Genomic DNA, 17,863 nt, shown 5'->3' on the forward strand with positions numbered 1-17,863 from the left:
GCAATACATTAACCATGATTTGTTACAATTGTCAGCTATAGTACTTGTATTTTACTAACTGAATATTAAATCTGCTTTTCTGTTTCTCTTTTTATAAGAAATCTTTACTTTTATATTCTAATATACTCTCTTCTGTGATTTTATTACAATACAAGTAAAGACCCAGACCTTTTATTAATATATTTCAAAAAAAGAGAGAAATGAATTTGACATCCTTATTTGTAAGGATAAGTCGGGAAACTAACAGTTTATCAGAACAAAAATCTTTTTTAGTATTTTTAATGCCAGAACTCTTATTTTGTGAAATCTTATATTACAATTGACACATAATATAGTCTTCCCTTCTAGCCGAAACCTAATCTGCAAGTTTATTGACTGGCAGTTAAAGTTTTTTCTGTATAGTTTAATTCATTTTGCTAGGTAAAGTGGTCACCTAAAGATTTTACTGTTTAAAAATAAAACTGATGAATGTTTTTTTAAAAAAGTCTAGATATAATCTTGAGGAAATCCCATCACTTTTGTGGTAAATGAAGTCAGGTTATTGGCATTTACAAGTACACCTCTACCTCGATATAACACTGTCCTCGGGAGCCAAAACATCTTACCATGTTATAGGTGAAACCGCGTTATATCGAACTTGCTTTGATCCACCAGAGTGCGCAGCCCCCCCCCCCCCCCAAAGCGCTGCTTCACTGCGTTATATCCGAATTTGTGTTATATCGGATCGCGTTATATCGAGATAGAGGTGTAGGTCCCAGATTTTTAAAAATGCAAACCCGTTTGGCTAGAGGCCAGTTATGTTGATGTCTCCAGATCGTTCTATTACTGGTGGAGTGAAGTTGGCAGAAGGCATAACCAAACTGTCAGATGAATTACAAAAACCTTCAGTTAAATATGCATGGTGTACCACCCTGTGGCAAAATTCCGCTATTACATATGGAGAAGTAAAAATAGTACTTACATCTTTCCAGATCAGGAGAAGCTAGGAAATATTTACATATTTCAGTCATTAGAGACAGGGACAACAAACATATGCAAATCTGCAAATGAGAATTTAATAGCAAACTTCATCATAGGGATTTGTCATAAACATATTTAACGGGTCACAAGAACTCGCACAGAATCCTTTTCATCTCCAGTTATTTTTCCCCCTAGTATATTTTCAGCTATTGTCCAATTCAGGACTTAATTTCCTAGCACACATAACTTCACCTACTGGGAGTGATGGTAATATGGTATTCTTACTAGGTTCCTCACAATCGTATCTGGCTCTTGTCCAGCAGAAATCTTTGTGCAGTCAGTGCAGGATCATTTCCTACCCCCGGGTCTCCCTATCCAGAGGAAACTGCACTGAAAGCAGTTCTCCTTCCAGTAATATTTGTATCCCGAATGGTCATGCATTAATACGATTACAGCTTTTGAGATTCTGAAAGCAGTATGTTGGCATTTTACCACACAAATTGTTATAACTACTACCGGTGTGGAATAACTGATACATTATTGTATTTAGTGATATAAATAACACAATTATAATTATTGTAAGTAATTGAAGTAAAATAAGAACATGTTCACCTCCACAAACAATAGAGCCTTACAAAGTGGGAAACCATGTTAGAATAAAATATTTGAGGTTAAACAACTGGGCTCTGTAATTATGTGTTAGGAGATTAGGATATCTACAGCAAACATGGCATATATTTACATTTTATGACACTAATATTTATGTGCCATGAAGCTTTCTTTGCCATAATAATCAAAGAAATAATTTATCCTTATTATATGTATCAATACTGTACCATACAAAAATATTATAAATTCATATTTATGGTAGGTCTACACTACAAGCGCTACAGCAGCACATCTGCTATGCTGCTGTAGTGCTATACTGTAGACCTACTACAGCCACAGAAGGGGATTTTCCATCACTATAGTAAATCTACCCCCTTGAAACAGTAGCTAGGTTGGTGGAAGAATTCATCCATCGGCCTAGCTGCATCTACAGTGGACATTAGATTGACCTAACTACATCACATAGGGCATAAAATTTTTCACAGCTGTGAGTGATGTAGCTAGGTCACCCTAAGTTTTACATGTAGAGCAGGCATCAGATAAATTAAATGTATTCAGGTTAGCAGGGCCTGATTAAATTCATCCTAGGGTACTTAAGGAACTAGCTGAAGCAATCTCAGAACTGTTAGCAGTTATCTTTGAGAACTCATGGAGGACACGTGAGGTCCCAGAGGACTGGAGAAGGACAAACAGAGTGCCTATCTTTAAAAGGGTGGGAGGGGATATAGACCAGTCAGCCTAACTTTGATATCTGGAAAAATACTGGAACAAATTATTAAACAGTTTGTAAGCACCTAGAGGCTAGTAAGGTAATAAGTAATAGCCAACATGGATTTGTCAAGAACAAATCATGCCAAACCAACTTATTTTCCTTCTTTGACAGGGTTAGTGGCTAATTGGATAGGGGAAAGCTGTAGATGTGATAACTTGAATTTTCATAAGTCTTTTGATACTGTGCCACATGACACTCATAAGCAAAGTAGGGAAATTTGGTTTAGATGAAATCACTGTAAAGTGGGTGTATAACTGGTTGGAAGACTGTATTCAAAGAATAATTATCAATGACTTTTTGTTAAATTGGGAGGATGTATCTATTAGGCTCCTGCCTGGGTTTGTTCTGGGTCTGGTGCTATTCAATATTTTCATTCATGACTTGGATACTGGGGTGGAGAGTATGCTTATAAAATTTGTGGATGACACCAAGAAGGGAGGAGTTGCAAACACTTCGGAGGACAGGATTAGAATTCAAAATGACCTTGACAAATTGAAGACTTGGTCTGAAATCAACAAGATGAAATTCAGTAAAAACAAGTTCCAAGTACTGCACTTAAGAAGAAGAAATCAAATGCACAAATACAACAATATGTATAACTGGCTAGGTGGTAGTAGTGAAGAAAAGGATGTGGGGATTAAAGTGGATCACAAATTTAATTAGAGCCAATAATACAATTCAGTCGTGAAAGAGGCAAATAGCATTCTAGAGTTCATTAATTGGCATACTGTTTGTAAGACACAGGAGGTAATTGTCCCACTCTGCTCATCACTGGTGAGACCTTGGCTGGAGTGCTATGTCCAGTTCTGGGTTTGGGATGTTTGGGATGGTCTAGATATACTTGGTCCTGCTTCAGTGTCAGGTGCTGAATTTCACAAGGTTCCTTCCAGGCCCATATTTCTATGATTCTATGAATATATGATTCTATAATCTGATCAGATTAGTAACTAAGGAAAAGCCATAGGACACAAACGCCATTTTATGCTCATTCCAGCCTATTTAAAGTTAATAGTTTTGTGTGTGTGTGTCTGCAGAAATTGGGTTGTATGTGCTTATTTTCCCACTGTAACAAATTCTTGGTTATGCATAAAGTAAAAACATCCGTATAATCTATGGATTGGTTTAATTGTTTATGGAAACTAAAGCAGATGGAGGGACAGATGTCATAGCAATATAATTTGGCTTTGTCTCTGATTTTCATCATGGATCACAATATGTGACTGCCTCTTGGCAAAGCCTTTCACAGGTGCATACTTTTGACTGGACAACAAGGAACAATGCATAAGAGCAAATTTATTGAAGAAAGGACAGGCATACAATTTGCAAGGAGTTAACCTAAGTGAACTTTCCACAGGGGAAATACATTTGAGTGTATTTTTTCCCCTGTTTGAATTGTCTCTGTACATTTTTTAATAAAATAGAAAAACTCCTAACAAATGCAGGACGATATGAAGAATCATGTGTTTCCTATTGTTATAATAACCTCATATCCTACCTATTTAATTACTACAAATTTCATTCTTTGCACCCTGCTAAATCCTGTGGGGCTAGATTCTCCCACCCTACTCTTGTTGTGTAGTGAGGACATCCCCCTCAAATAATCCTACTGGAGTAATGTACTATTTGTCATGATTGAAGGTGGCGGAATCTTACCCATGTTAAACATTTATCCTAACTGTAGTGCATTGATTTCAGTTTTCATCCATATTTTATCCAGTAATTATTTATAGATTGAGAATTATTAGAAAGCACTCCCAGAGACCCCTCAAGTCTGCCACTATTTGCTTTATTTCATCCAAGCTGCTTTTTGAAGAGAAGGGTGTTAACATCCAACATCACGGATCTTTCCTTCATATTTTGATGTATTGGGTCATGTCATGAAGTCTCCTGTTGACTGTAGTATTTTTTAAATCTAACTAAATCACTTCTTATTGCAAAACATGAAACTATTTTATCTGGTTACGTGAAGTTTTAGATTTTTGGGAGAAATTTTAAAAATAAAATAATGAATACACTTGCAAACACACATTTAAGTCATTGGAACTAGTCGCAGTTTATCCAGGATCTGGATCTCTAATAGTTACAGGTCTGGAATGAGCACCATTAAGGGGCAAATTCTGTTCTTTTGTACTTAAGCATAAATTCTCTGATTTAAGAATGTAGTTGCTATGAAGGAAAGATATATAAGTTATTAATGACTTTCTCTGTGGTGGTATTAAAATGTAATGTTATTGTGTTACAGTGTAACCTATAGAGCTTAGCCAAAATCAGGTTTCGTTGTCCTAGGCATTCTGTAAACACATAGTCCCTGCCGCACAGAGCTTACAGTCTAAATAGAAAACAGGGGGGGGGGGGAGTAAAGGGGAAATAGAGGTAAATTGACTTGGCCACACATCAGATCAATGGTAAAGATAGATATACAACCCATGTCCCCTGGGTTCCAGTCCAGTGCACTATCACTGGTCATGCAATGACACCAAAATGTAACCTGCTTAAATTCTTACAGAATTCACAAAGCGTTTTGGACTACCCAAATCTGCATTTTGTGTGTGAAAAAGTTTCATATAAAAATTTCACCCAGCTGGAAAGGAAGGGATGCAGGGGAGATGCATCATCTCTCCCTCAAAATGTCAGTGTTGGAAAACACTTCTTCCACCTCCACATTGTAAAACCCTATCTGAGAAAGGTTCAAAGACCATGATAAAGTGACTTGTGAGGAAGCCATTATTACACCTTCCATACATAGATTATGGAGCAGAACTAGTTAGTAAAATAGTTTTTAAAAAATTGAAGCAGCCTGATGAAACAGACTGGGTTTTTCAGGATAACATCTTCAATGTTTCATTGAGTATAAATCTTTTTAAACTGTCTCAAAAAAGGTGTTTGAAATCCTTTCAGATATCCTTACTCGACTCCTCCACATTTTTCATAGGCTATCATTTTAACTTTTATTACATGCCATGGATATTTAAATTAATCATGATATAGGCAGAAATACAAAACATAATCCCTGTATAAGAGTTTATAACAATTTAAAATACTGTTGTGTCTGGACTATATCACAGCTAATTACGAAGTGAGGAATGGGATAACTGAAACTGGCCTACAACTGATCCTTTGTTTTTCAATACCGTATACTTCAGTCTTCATATTCCAATGTCCTGATCTGCTACTGCCTTAAAAACACAATCTTATTTCCAGTCAAACTTCTCATCCTATCCACATCCTTCACCTCCTCTTCACATGAGCTTCATTGCTCCTGAATAAGCAAAGCCAAACGTCCCACTCTTCACATTGAATAATTCATTTTCTTTTTTCTCTGATACTTATTTTTAAAGCTCTTGTCCCATTCCCTCTCACCCCTCACTGCACCCTACGTTTTTTCTTCTTTCCTCCCCTTGCTTTCCTCCCTTTCACTTAGCATCACTACAATGCCAGTAGCTTCTTTCTGACATGAATAATGGTAATTAAATGCTGATTCCAGAATTGTAAGCTCTTCAGTGCAGGGACCACCTTTTTGTTCTGTTTGTACAGCACTTAGCACGGTGGGGTCTGGTCCATGACTGGAGCTTCTAGTTGTCACTGGAATAGAAGTAATAAAAAAATAAATAATTCCACATCAGTGATGCAAGTCTAAAATTTAAAAAAGAAATGGCTACTACTGTGTAAAGGGAGGTGGCATGGAGAATGATTGGGGGGGGGGTGGAGGAAAGGTGGGAAGGAGTAGGAAATAGCAGAGTAAATAATGTAGTACATATAGTTTCAGAGAAAAGTATTAAGTCACTTACTGTGCAATGAAGGGCTAAGCATTCCTCAATAATAGGAGGAAGGAGACACATTGAGAGGAACAAGACAGGAAGGGAAGGAAATAGAAGAGAGAGGTGTGAGCCCATTTTCTGTTCACTTGACAGATTTAAGTCTTCAATTTTAAATGGAAAACATTTTTATTGTAAATATTAGTCCTTAATTCTAGCCCTTTGGGTTGGAACCTTATGTCCAAATTGCTCCAGGTATACACTGAAGAATAACAACATCCCTTTGGCCCTTTGAGGGGTTCTCCTCAGAGTTTTTCTCCTTTTTGAAAAAACAAATGAGAGAATAACAAAAAATGTGGCAGGGTTTTTCAAAAGGGGGCAAGGAGAAGACTCACGGGAAAGTCCATAGGAATTAGGATCTCTATTCCCTTAGGCAAATTAGAAAATCCCAGCCTACATCAACATTAATAGCCTGATTATCCTCTCACACCAGTTTTACATCTGTTTGACTCCATTGACTTCACTGAAGTTAATCTAGATGACACTGTTTCAAATAAAAACAGAATCAGGCCCTGAGAATTTCAACAAGTATGTATATAAAGATAAGACTTCCATTTTTTGAGCATGGAAGGGGAATATTTCTTTAAGCAAAGTTATCAGTTCAGAAATGTTTCATTTCATCAGTTTTTACCAAGCAAGGATTAACATCTCACTTCTGTTGGATAATTCTTCCCTGTACCTGGGATTTGATGCTGCCATGAAAAAGACAAAGAAAAACCAGCTAGAATCAATGGCTTCCAGTATTGTTTAATAAAGGCTCTTTCCCTGTCGTGCTTCCAGCACTGTAATGATAGTAAAACTGTTATTCCCTGCCTTAGAGGCTGTGCCTCCTCTTAACAAGTAGCATATTATTCAACATTTATCACAGCCATTTTGAGCTTAAACTTCTGCTCTAGTAGCATTTAATCTAATGAACCTCTTTGGAGCAGCTGAACAGGAAAAAAAACTATCCATGTCACCATCATGCACACAGCCCCTTACTCATGTGAGGGTTATGGGCACAGATGACAAGAGCCTTAACCCACAGTAGTCCTTTGAGACTCATACCCAGCCCTGCATAACCACTCTACCCCAAGCTTCCTCCATTTATTCATGCTATCATCTTGCTAAATCAACAATCCATAGTGGATGCTTATAAAAGTTGCAAGGAAGGAAACCAGAATCTCCTGGTTGCTGAGAGGAAATTAGAGAGAGAGAGAGAGCTTGCAAAACCTCATGCTCCATGAGCCACTCTTACATTATGGAGGAAAATGCTTTCCTAACCTAAAAAAAGATTGACCAAAGCTTTCCAGAATACCCTGTATAAACTTATTTTAACATAAGAATATGATTAGGCAGGAAGGCATGACAGCAAGGATGCAGAAGAAAGGTGCCATCCTGGGATGAGAGAAAATAGAACTCCCTGTAGTGGTGCAAAGGCCATCCACAACCCAGCTGTAGCTTACTAGCCAGTCAGGGCAGAGGGAAGCAGAACTAGGGGCAGGACACTCCAAGATGCACCAGGAGCCTTAAAAAAAGGAGATGGGAGTAGAGGAAAAAATCAACCTCCTCCACTCAGGCTGGCACCACACCCAGTAATGCAGGACATGGGAAAGAAATTTCATACCCTGCTCAGCAAGATTCAAACCCCACTCTGGCTAGTAAGGTGAATATTATCAAAAGTCTGAGATTTACATCTGCTTGATAGCAATCATTTGTGGCCCTTTGGGCTTAAGCCATTCCACAAGCTGCCACAACCTGCAAGCTGCCACTCTGAGAGATAAACAGAACACTGCCAAAGAGGTCAACTTTGGCCCCCCTAGACTCAGAGGTTAGAAGACCATTTACTGTGTGTAGGAAAATGTGATGATAAGGGCTCAATTTCTGAAAAATATCAATAAAATAATTTGAGATTAATAAGCTTTCAGTTTCTGCCAAAGAATAATCTTTAGGGTTCACCATGCTTCCCATAATATTTAGTTTCCCTAATATTACTAATAGGAAGAAAAACAGAACCACTTTTCACCTGTTATACCATAGGAGTCGGAAAATCTTTGAGTGTTAATTTCCAAAAGGATATTTTTACATTTTGCAATGTCCTACAAAACAAAATGCCTGTAAATTTCATTTTATGACCTGCTGCTGGGTTCCATCTATCCATTGTGCAAAATGTCAATAGTAACAGTAAAGAAGTTATCATCAGAGAATCTTTTACTGCACAATAACCTTGAATCAAACCCTGAAACATTATTCACTCTAACTTCACCATAGAATCACCAGAAATCATGGCCCTGGTGGACAGTAAAGAAAAATCAAGAAGAACAAATTAATTTTCTCTTCTTGTACCTCTTTGCTAATACTGCCTGAAGATTTGAGAAGGGGTGGGTGGTGGGAATGATATAGATACTCCTGGATCTGCCACCAAATTTAAAAGAGACCCCCTTCCCTGCAGCTCTCTTATTCAGGAACCTGGAGAAGAATCTCTTTGTGATGACTGAGGCAGCGGGTACTGTAGTGCTCTGCATGTTACAGCCATAGAAAAATATTTCTTGTTAACAGTGACTCTTCCCACAGACTCTCTTCTCTTGAATAAATAACACCTAGCTCTGATACAGCACTTTTTCATCAGTAGATCTCAAAGCATTTTACAGAAGAGGTCAGTATCATTAGCTTCATTTTACATGTGGAGAAACGGAAGCACAGAAATGAAGTGACTTGCCCCAGGTCACCTGCAGGCCAGTGGCAGAGCTGGAAATAGATCCCAACGCACCACTGTCATATTTTCCATTTCTGGAATGCATGATGATATTGATTTCCAATACTTGCACTGGCGTAATTCTTATTGTCACCACACTGATCAAATCCTCCCTCCTCTCCCCAATTTTGTCATTTGTTTAGGGCATTTCTGTGCTGTAGTCCATCAGCACTTGATTGTGATACCCATGTCAGTTTGCCCAACAATTTAGAGCTTGAATGGATTTCTGAGTTGTTGTCCAAAGGCCTTTTGTCATTTGGTCTCAACTCAGACTTCTCAGACGGTTTTTGGAACATCTGTTTCCAAAATAACTGGTGTGGTTATGCGAAAAAGGACTGAGAACTGCTCATCATGACAGTAAATCCTGGAAGGCCGTTACTGAACAATTCAATACCTGTTCACACTCCTTTTTATCTTTCTGACCCCAGCTAACATCTCAGTAATCCCCCAAATAGAGAGTATCCCAGAGTATCTCAGGGTAAACTATAAAGACACACCAATTACACAACTAGTCCACATCTGTCAGGCTTTCCTCTTCTTGCTACCCAATCTCCAGGGATTATTTTAGGGAATCTACAATCAGCCCTAAAATATCTATTCTGATATGGGGATAAGAAAAGATTTTGTTTAGTTTGTCAGACCCCCACTGCTTTTAGTATATCTGCATTTATTGAATATTTAAAATCTCTCTAAACTCCTCTTATCTGACATGCCAATTACAAAATCTTATTCCAGATTTTCAGTAACTGTACCAAAACCTTTTTGACCATATAAAGGTCCTTGGAGTTCTCTACACATACTAGATACCATGTCTTGTCATTTGTAAAACTGCCCCTTCCAACTGAGCCAGAGGAACTTCAAAAAATTGGAATGAACTGGGATGCTCAAAAAATATCTCACTGAGGTCTGCTTTGACAATGAAATTTCTCACCAGAACCATGAGCAATAAGTCCTTTATCTGTCTATTCTGAAGGATTTTTGTTTTAAGAAGGGCAGAAACCCCCTTCTCCTCCTTCCCAAGGCTGTTTTTTTCCTGCAAATACAGAACTGATAAAATCCCCCTGACTTGCAATTTCTAAAGCCTTGATGATAATATTAGTAGTGTGTTCTTCCAGTGTCTGGGTGATTTCCACAAATAATTTTACTGGTGAGGGTTTAGTGGTTGGAAATGGATTTAAAATAATGTAACCCACCTGCCGCACAACTCCAGTCTGACTTTGGAGGGTTTATATGCCTTCAAACTTTGTTGCAGTGACCTGCCTTTACACTGGATAATGTTGTCTGGAAAATGTAGAGACAGTTTCTTTCTCTAGTGATTGCAAAGGGGGGCCCTTGAAAAGTTTTAAAATTTATTTTAAGTAAACCAACAACCTTACCACCATTTGGTTTTTCTTATGGTATTTTCTATGGTACTCACTGTAGCATCCAAGTTCCTTGCAAATATTAATGGATTTAGGTTTATAACACTGGTGATATAAGGAATAATTATCCCCATTTTACAGATGAAGAAACTAAAGCATAGAAAGAATAAGTAGCTTTATTTGCTCAATAAAGCCTGTGGTAGAGCCAGCAATAGACCAAAGCTCTCCTGATTCACAGCCTAGGCCCTTAGCCACAGAACCATCTATCCTCTCCAGCTAGATAATGAAATCCTCTGGTAACAAGACATTCTGACCATTGAAATAGATTGGAAAAGTCTGCTGGCAGACAAAAGGTGCACATTTTGAATCCTAAACTGGAACTTGCATGTGAGAAGTCCTTTCATGGTCATCTTGCCCGTGGATTTGGATTGTTTCCTTCCTTTAAATTAATCAATGTGGCAAACAAGGGCAAACTTTGCTTGACACTTCTGGCTGCTCCCACAATCTATACAGTGCAGTCTGCTCTCACCACTCTAAGCCAGCAATCCATTTTAGTTGCCATCTGGCAAAGAACTGACATCTTTGTGACAGTGTGAGGTTCTCTCACTTACTGCTTTCTATTGCTAAAGAAGTTATCAGAGGACCAATGCCATCAGCCACTTTCCACGCAGTCCTCAACATCCAGCACTTTCTAGTCAGCCTCTTCTGCGTATATACTCATTCATAAGCCAAATTTTTTTAGTAAAAAAGGGAAGCACCAGAGAAGGGGGTCGGCTTTTGAATGGGTATAGAGAGGGAGAGGTGGCACACAGCCCCTCCCCCCCATAGAGGGAGCAAGGAGAGGTAGCACAGCCAGAAGGGAAGAGGCGGGGCCAGAGACTCTCCGCTTCTGGCCATGCTGCTCTCCCCCCAAATTTCCGAAGCAGCTGCAGCTCTGGGGCTGGCAGGCTGCAGCTGTGCCACTCAGCCCTGCCCCCCAGGCCAGGCTGTGGCCGCACCGCCTGGCCTAGCCCACTGGAACATGCTACGGCCGCGCCGCCCGGTCTGGCCCGCCGAAGCAGGCTGTGACCGTGCTGCTCAGCCTGCCGGAGCAGCTCCATTCAGGCCAGAGACATCCTCCCCAGATAAGGTGGGAAGGGATGGGATGGGGAGAGTGCGGGGGTCCCGGGCTAAGGGTGGGGTCATGTGGGGGGTGGTCACAGGGGTTACTCCCTGACCCCCAGCTTCTCCCCCCCCAAAATTTCCCCACCAGTTGCTGTTCCGGCCCATCAGGGTAAGCAGCTGGCGCGTCGTGTCACTTTGGTGTTTACTTACTCTGTGCCTGCGGACGCTCGAGGTAAATAAACCATCTCGGCCCGCCAGCGACTTATCCTCCTTGCCTAGGAGCCAAAGTTTGCTGACCCCTGAATTATAGGGTTGGCTTAGGAAAGGGTCATAAAATTTTTCCATTTTTACTTATCCATCTTGTGGGGGGGTCGGCTTATAAATGAGGGGAGTGGCACTATATGTGAAAGAAAGTGTAGAATCAAATGAAGTAAAAATCTTAAATGAACCAAACTGTACTATAGAATCTCTATGGGTAGTAATTCCATGCTCTAATAATAACAATATATCAGTAGGCCTATACTACTGACCAGGATGGTGATAGTGACTGTGAAATGCTCAGGGAGATTAGAGAGGCTATTAAAATAAAAAACTCAATAATAAATGGGGATTTCAACTATCCCCATATTGACAGGGTACATGTCACCTCAGGACGGGATGTAGAGATAAAGTTTCTTGACACCTTAAATAACTGCTTCTTGGAGCAACTAGTCCTGGAACCCACAAGAGGAGACGCAATTCTTGATTTATTCCTAAATGGCTCATAGAAGCTGGTTCAAGAGGTGAATATACCTGAACCGCTCGGTAATAGTGACCATAATACAGGACTGTCGCATCTTACACGCATTTAACATTTCAGCTTGCACGGTCGGCCAAAAAAAAAAAAAAAAGAGAAAAATAACCGTTTTAATACTGTACCTGTAGTGTGGGTGATTCCACCTGCCATTACACTCAATGTAATTTTGACTATACGCAATTTTCGCTTTACTCGCTGACTGTGGAACATAACCCCAGCGTAAGATGCGACAGACCTGTATAATTAAATTTAACATCCCTATGTGGGGGTGGGGGACAACACCACAGCAGCCCACCATGACAGCATTTAATTTAAGACAGGGGAACTACACAGAAATAGGGACGTTAGTTAAGCGGAAATTAAAAGGTATAGCGCCAAAAGTGAAAACCCTGCAAGCTGCATGGACACTTTTCAAAGACTCCATAATAAAGGCTCAAGTTAAATGTATACCCCAAATTAAAAAAAAGCATAGTAAAAGGACCAAAAATCTGCCACCATGACTAAACAACAAAGTAAAGGAAGCAGTGAGAGGCAAAAAGGCAACCTTTAAAAAGTGGAAGTTAAATCCCAGTGAGGAAAATAGAAAGGAGCATAAACACTGGCAAGTGAAGTGTAAAAATATAATTAGGAAGGCCAAAAAAGAATTTGAAGACCAGCTAGCCAAAGATTCAAAAAGTAATAGAAAATTTTTTTTTGTAGAGTACATCAGAAGCAGGAAGTCACTGCATGATTGATGCTAAAGGAGCACTCAAGGACAATAAGACCATTGTAGAGAAACTAAATGAATTCTTTGCATCAGTCTTCATGACTGTGTATATGAGGGGGTTTCCCAATCCTGAGCCATTCTTTTTAAGTGACAAATCCGAGGAACTATCCCAGATTGAGGTGTCATTAGAGGAGGCTTTGGAACAAATTGGTAAATTAAAAAATAAGTCACTGGGATCAGATGGTATTCACCCAAGAGTTCTGAAGTGAAATTGCGGAATGTCTAACTGTGGTATGTAACATATCATTTAAATCAGATTCTGTACCAGATGGCTGGGGGATAGCTAATGTAACATCAATTTTTTTTAAAGGCTCCACAGGCAATACCGGCAATTACAGGCCCGTAAGCCTAAATTCAGTACTGAGCAAACTGGTTGAAACTATAGTAAAGAACAGAATTATCAGACACATAGATGAATATGATTTGTTGGGAAAGAGTCAACATGGTTTTTGTAAAGGGAAATCATGCCTCACCAATCTACTAGAATTCTTTGAGGGGGTCAACCAGTATGTGGACAAGGGTGATCGAGTGGATATAGTGTACTTAGATGTTTAGAAAGCCTTTGACAAGGTCTCTCACCGAAGGCTCTTAAGCCAATTAAGCTGTCATGGGATAAGAGGGAAGGTCCTTGCGTGGATGTGTATCTGATTAAAAGATAGGAAATAAAGGGTAGGAATAAATAGTTTTCAGAGTGGAGAGAGGTAAATAGTGGTGTCCCCCACAGGTCTATACTGGGTCCAGTACTGTTCAACATATTCATAAATGATTTGGAAAAAGGGGTAAAAAATGAGGTGGCAAAATTTGCAGATAATACAAAACTACTCAAGATAGTTAAGTCCAAAGCAGACTGCAAAGAGTTAAAAAAGGATCTCACAAAACTGGGTGACTGGGCAACAAAAAGGGACGATGAAATTCAATGTTGATAAATGCAAAGAAATGCACATTGGAAAGCATAATCCCAACTATACATATAAAATGATGGGGTCTAAATTAGCTGTTTTAACTCAAGAAAGAGATCTTGGAATTATTGTGGATAGTTCTACAAAAAAACATCCACTCAGTGTGCAGCGGTAGTCAAAAAAGCGAACAGAATGTTGGGAATCATTATGAAAGGGATAGATAATAAGACTTAAAATATCATATTGCTTCAGTATAAATCCATGGCATGCCCTCATCTTGAATACAGCATGCAGATGTGATAACTCCATCTCAAAAAAGATATATTGGAACTGGAAAAAGTAGAGAAAAGGACAACAGAATTACTAGGGGTATGGAACAGCTTTCATATGAGGGGAGATTAATAAGACTGGGACTTTTTAGCTTGGACATCCCAACCCCTTGCCCCAGGCCTGAGCCCCCAACAAACCCAAACCCCTCATCTCCAGCATCCACATCAACAATTTTCTTCAACTGGGTCACCAGAAAAAAAGTTTGAAAACCACTGCCTTAAGGGTTCTTTTTGATAACTTGGTAATAACCATATTCTGGGTAATAAGAACCTTACTGGTTTAAGCAGAAAAAACCCTCCAGTAATGATCAAAGTAGATGACTCTGAGGTGAGTTTTCAAGATGGGAGTGTAATATTGACTTGGATAGCTTTGACCTAAGTTTACACAATTAGGCCTCAATCTTGCAAGCTCTTGCATATGTGATTTTATGCACATGTGCATAAAGTCCTGCACATGCATAAGTATTTATCACATTGGGCCTTAAAAAGTCTAGCAATTGAGTTAATTAAAATAAGTCTAAAAGTTGCATTGCTTGTTCTCAAAACCTGAGATTTCGGATTTCAAATCTTTGCTTATGTATACCAACAATGATTGTCATACCAATTTTCAACATGATGGTGTTCGATCTTTTGGCTATATACATGTGTTGGCTTTTCTATTAACAGTTTCAATAAATATAGTATAACTATTTATTTTGTAATTAGCAGTTTTCTTGTCCATTTCCAGAGGCAACAGTTTTAAGCTATGACGGAAGTATGTTTATGAAGATACAGCTCCCTGTTGTGATGCATACAGAGGCAGAAGATGTGTCCTTACGGTTCAGGTCTCAGCGAGCTTATGGCATTTTAATGGCAACTACTTCTAGGGAATCTGCAGATACACTTCGTTTAGAGCTGGATGCAGGACGAGTTAAACTAACGGTCAACCTAGGTAACAAACCCTTCCCCCTCCCCACTCCAGAAATTAACATCTTCAGCATTCTTATTCTTATTATTATTTTGCTTGCAAGCATTTATTGAACAGCCTGTTTGACATTAAAATTAAATTTTATATATATATATATATATATATATGTAACATGCATATATATACACACACACATGTCCATTTTTTAAAGTTACTGATTTTTATTCTTTTGCTTTTGCATTTTTTATTCTTTACACAGTCTAACATAACCCATCATAATATATTTTGTACTATTGTGTGTTCTAAAAAGAGAAGGCCAGTTCATCAGTGACATTTCTAGATGAAATAATTTTAACCTGCTTGATTTCTGAGAATTGGTCTCTACCCACAGATTCTTCATAATTAGCAGCTACAGAAGTTGAGTGTACAGAGAGAAACTGTTCCAGCTATTATATGTAGGTCAGTGTAATTTTAGCTCCACCAATTAACATAACATATACATGCATAATCAAAAAACTTCTAATTTTCACACATGAAATATTGTACATTATGTCAACTGATGGGCATTATTGGTTTCTTCTTTTTAGCAGTCACATATGTAGTGAAATCCATCTTTTCTTTTATGAACAATTCTGTAGTGGTATTTTTGTGTCAAAAGATAACACAACCCTTCAATGCCCAAAGTCTGCGGCCCTCAGCAAACAGCCATGTGAACACAAAAAACACAAGCCCTTCTACAGAAAACAAATTAATAAAATGCTATCCTGGTTTGGCATATAATTGACAAAATGTTAGGTTACTATTTTCTGTAATAAGTATCAAACTCCACATGCCTTTTTCATTTTGCCTTATGTTTTTGTTGGGTTTTTTTTAGGTAGAGAGAAGAGAGTATGAAAGAGAACAAACACAGTGAATAAAATGTCATATAGGTTCCGTTAAGTGATTTATTTTACATAGTTGCTTTCAAGATTGATGAATAACTATCTAAATTAGCAGTTTATATGGTGATTTCAGAGATATAATATTAAAGTGTGTAGATAACCCGATGATGAGCTAACACCCATTATGTAGAAAAGTAGGTCATTGAAATACTATTCTGATATTTACAGGAGGTAGGGGTGAGAGGAGGGGAGAGGTTGAAGGGGAGAGAAGGGAAATAAAAGTTAAGACAACCAAGTGGTCCTCTTTGACTGTTCTCTTATAGTTCCCTCTTGTGACAGCCTAAGGTTACTGCAAGCTGATAAAATGTTTTGAATCACAAAATGGCAATGTGGGGCCTCCTTCAGGAAAGCTTTCTGTAGTAAGAGGTGTGTCGGTGCTGGTCCCTGGCTGTTTGCAACCACTTTTCTGATGCGGTTGACGACACATGACAAACTCAGCTATATGGAAACAAAATCTAGGTTTTATATTATTTATGCTCCTCAAAGGTGCTGAAGATAAATTATTGTACGTACAAAATAGTGTTGCATATTTTTAAAATCCGGGGTCATAATCCAACAAAATGATTCTCCAGAGCAATCCAATATGTTTTCATATACAGTAGATATCTATATAGGTATAAAAGGAAAGTAAACAAAAAAAAAACAATATCTGTGTTAGCTATAATATTTATTCCACACAAATAACAATAGCGAATTCTTAGGCGAGAACTAAGCTGAAAAGAGATGATATTCTCGAACTCCTGGATTTTCCAAATAAAATGTTCTTAGATATTAATATGAGATTTAAATACAGTAATTGTTCTGCTGTGAATTGATTGTATACATTTATATAAAGTAAAATATATACTACAGTGTGAAAGATTATTTACAAACATAGTTAATGCTTTATATTTTACTACATAGTTTAATAGTAAGAAAAAAGTCCACCTTTGAGGTGTAATATATAACTGTGGTCCAAGATGAATGATGGTGGCTTGGCCTGCTCTATGCCCCATTGTGACGGAGCACTTTTTAATTACACTGAGAAAAATTATCTGTTCTTTCACAGATGGGGAGAAAGTTGTGGCCTGCCCCAATCAAGCATTTTTGACAGTTAAACATGATTTTTCACTTAGATTTGTCACCATGTAGCTTTGTTTGAAATTGGCCATTTTTGACTCTATACTGCCGTTTCTACGTATAAAGTTTTATTGCACTATATCTGGGTTACAGCAATATGTAAAGACTAATCATTTGGAGTGGCCATATTTGCATGTGTCTGTCCCCGGAAGGGTGGACTGTGATTTTATTGGATGTCTGCAGCTATTACCTTGAAGGATAAATTTTCATTTTTCATCTATTCTTCCCCATCTAGACTGTATCAGGATTAACTGTAATTCCAGTAAGTGCCTATTCAAAATTTTTAAAATGTTATTCCTCCATTATAAAATTATGCAAACTAGATTAAAAGATTGTGTACAGTTTACAAACATTTGATAACTCAGTACTGAAATGCTATATTTATTACAAGGGTGTACAAAGTCATCATATTTTCTCTACTGTAAATTGAACATTTTCTCTTTCACACCCACTTAAACCTCAAAATTAAGTAAAACATTAAGGACACTAAAGGTTTAAATAGAGGGGAAAATAGTGCAAGGTTTGTTATAGCCTTAGCTAGTTCATAGTACATAACTATCCTACTGAATTAATCAAGCTGGGTTCTTTTATTGACAATAGCCAAGGGATATTGAACAAGAATTCATGATTTTACACAACCTGTTCTACAGTCTTTTTCCCATTGTTCCTTGGCCTTTCATCTCTAATCTATGGTGAGACTCTCTGAACATAATTGTCCTTACTACAACAATTCATATTCCATAATCCTCCC

At 38.2% G+C, this 17,863-nt stretch overlaps 1 protein-coding gene across 42 annotated transcripts in view; it reads left to right on the forward strand.

The window, feature by feature from the left end:
• NRXN1 (neurexin 1) overlaps positions 1-17,863 on the forward strand; it is a 1,213,652-nt gene that overhangs the window by 554,634 nt on the left and 641,155 nt on the right. For 29 of the 42 annotated variants that reach the window (XM_042861199.2, XM_042861202.2, XM_042861206.2 and 26 more), the window contains 2 exons: positions 14,873-15,076; positions 17,348-17,374. In XM_042861199.2, coding sequence (XP_042717133.1) covers positions 14,873-15,076; positions 17,348-17,374 — 231 coding nt within the window. The remainder of the gene's footprint in view (positions 1-14,872; positions 15,077-17,347; positions 17,375-17,863) is intronic. The other 13 variants (XM_065589596.1, XM_065589599.1, XM_065589600.1 and 10 more) reach the window with 1 other exon arrangement.

The sequence above is a fragment of the Chrysemys picta genome, chromosome 3, assembly GCF_011386835.1.
Source record: "Chrysemys picta bellii isolate R12L10 chromosome 3, ASM1138683v2, whole genome shotgun sequence".
NCBI classification, from domain to species: Eukaryota; Metazoa; Chordata; order Testudines; family Emydidae; genus Chrysemys; species Chrysemys picta.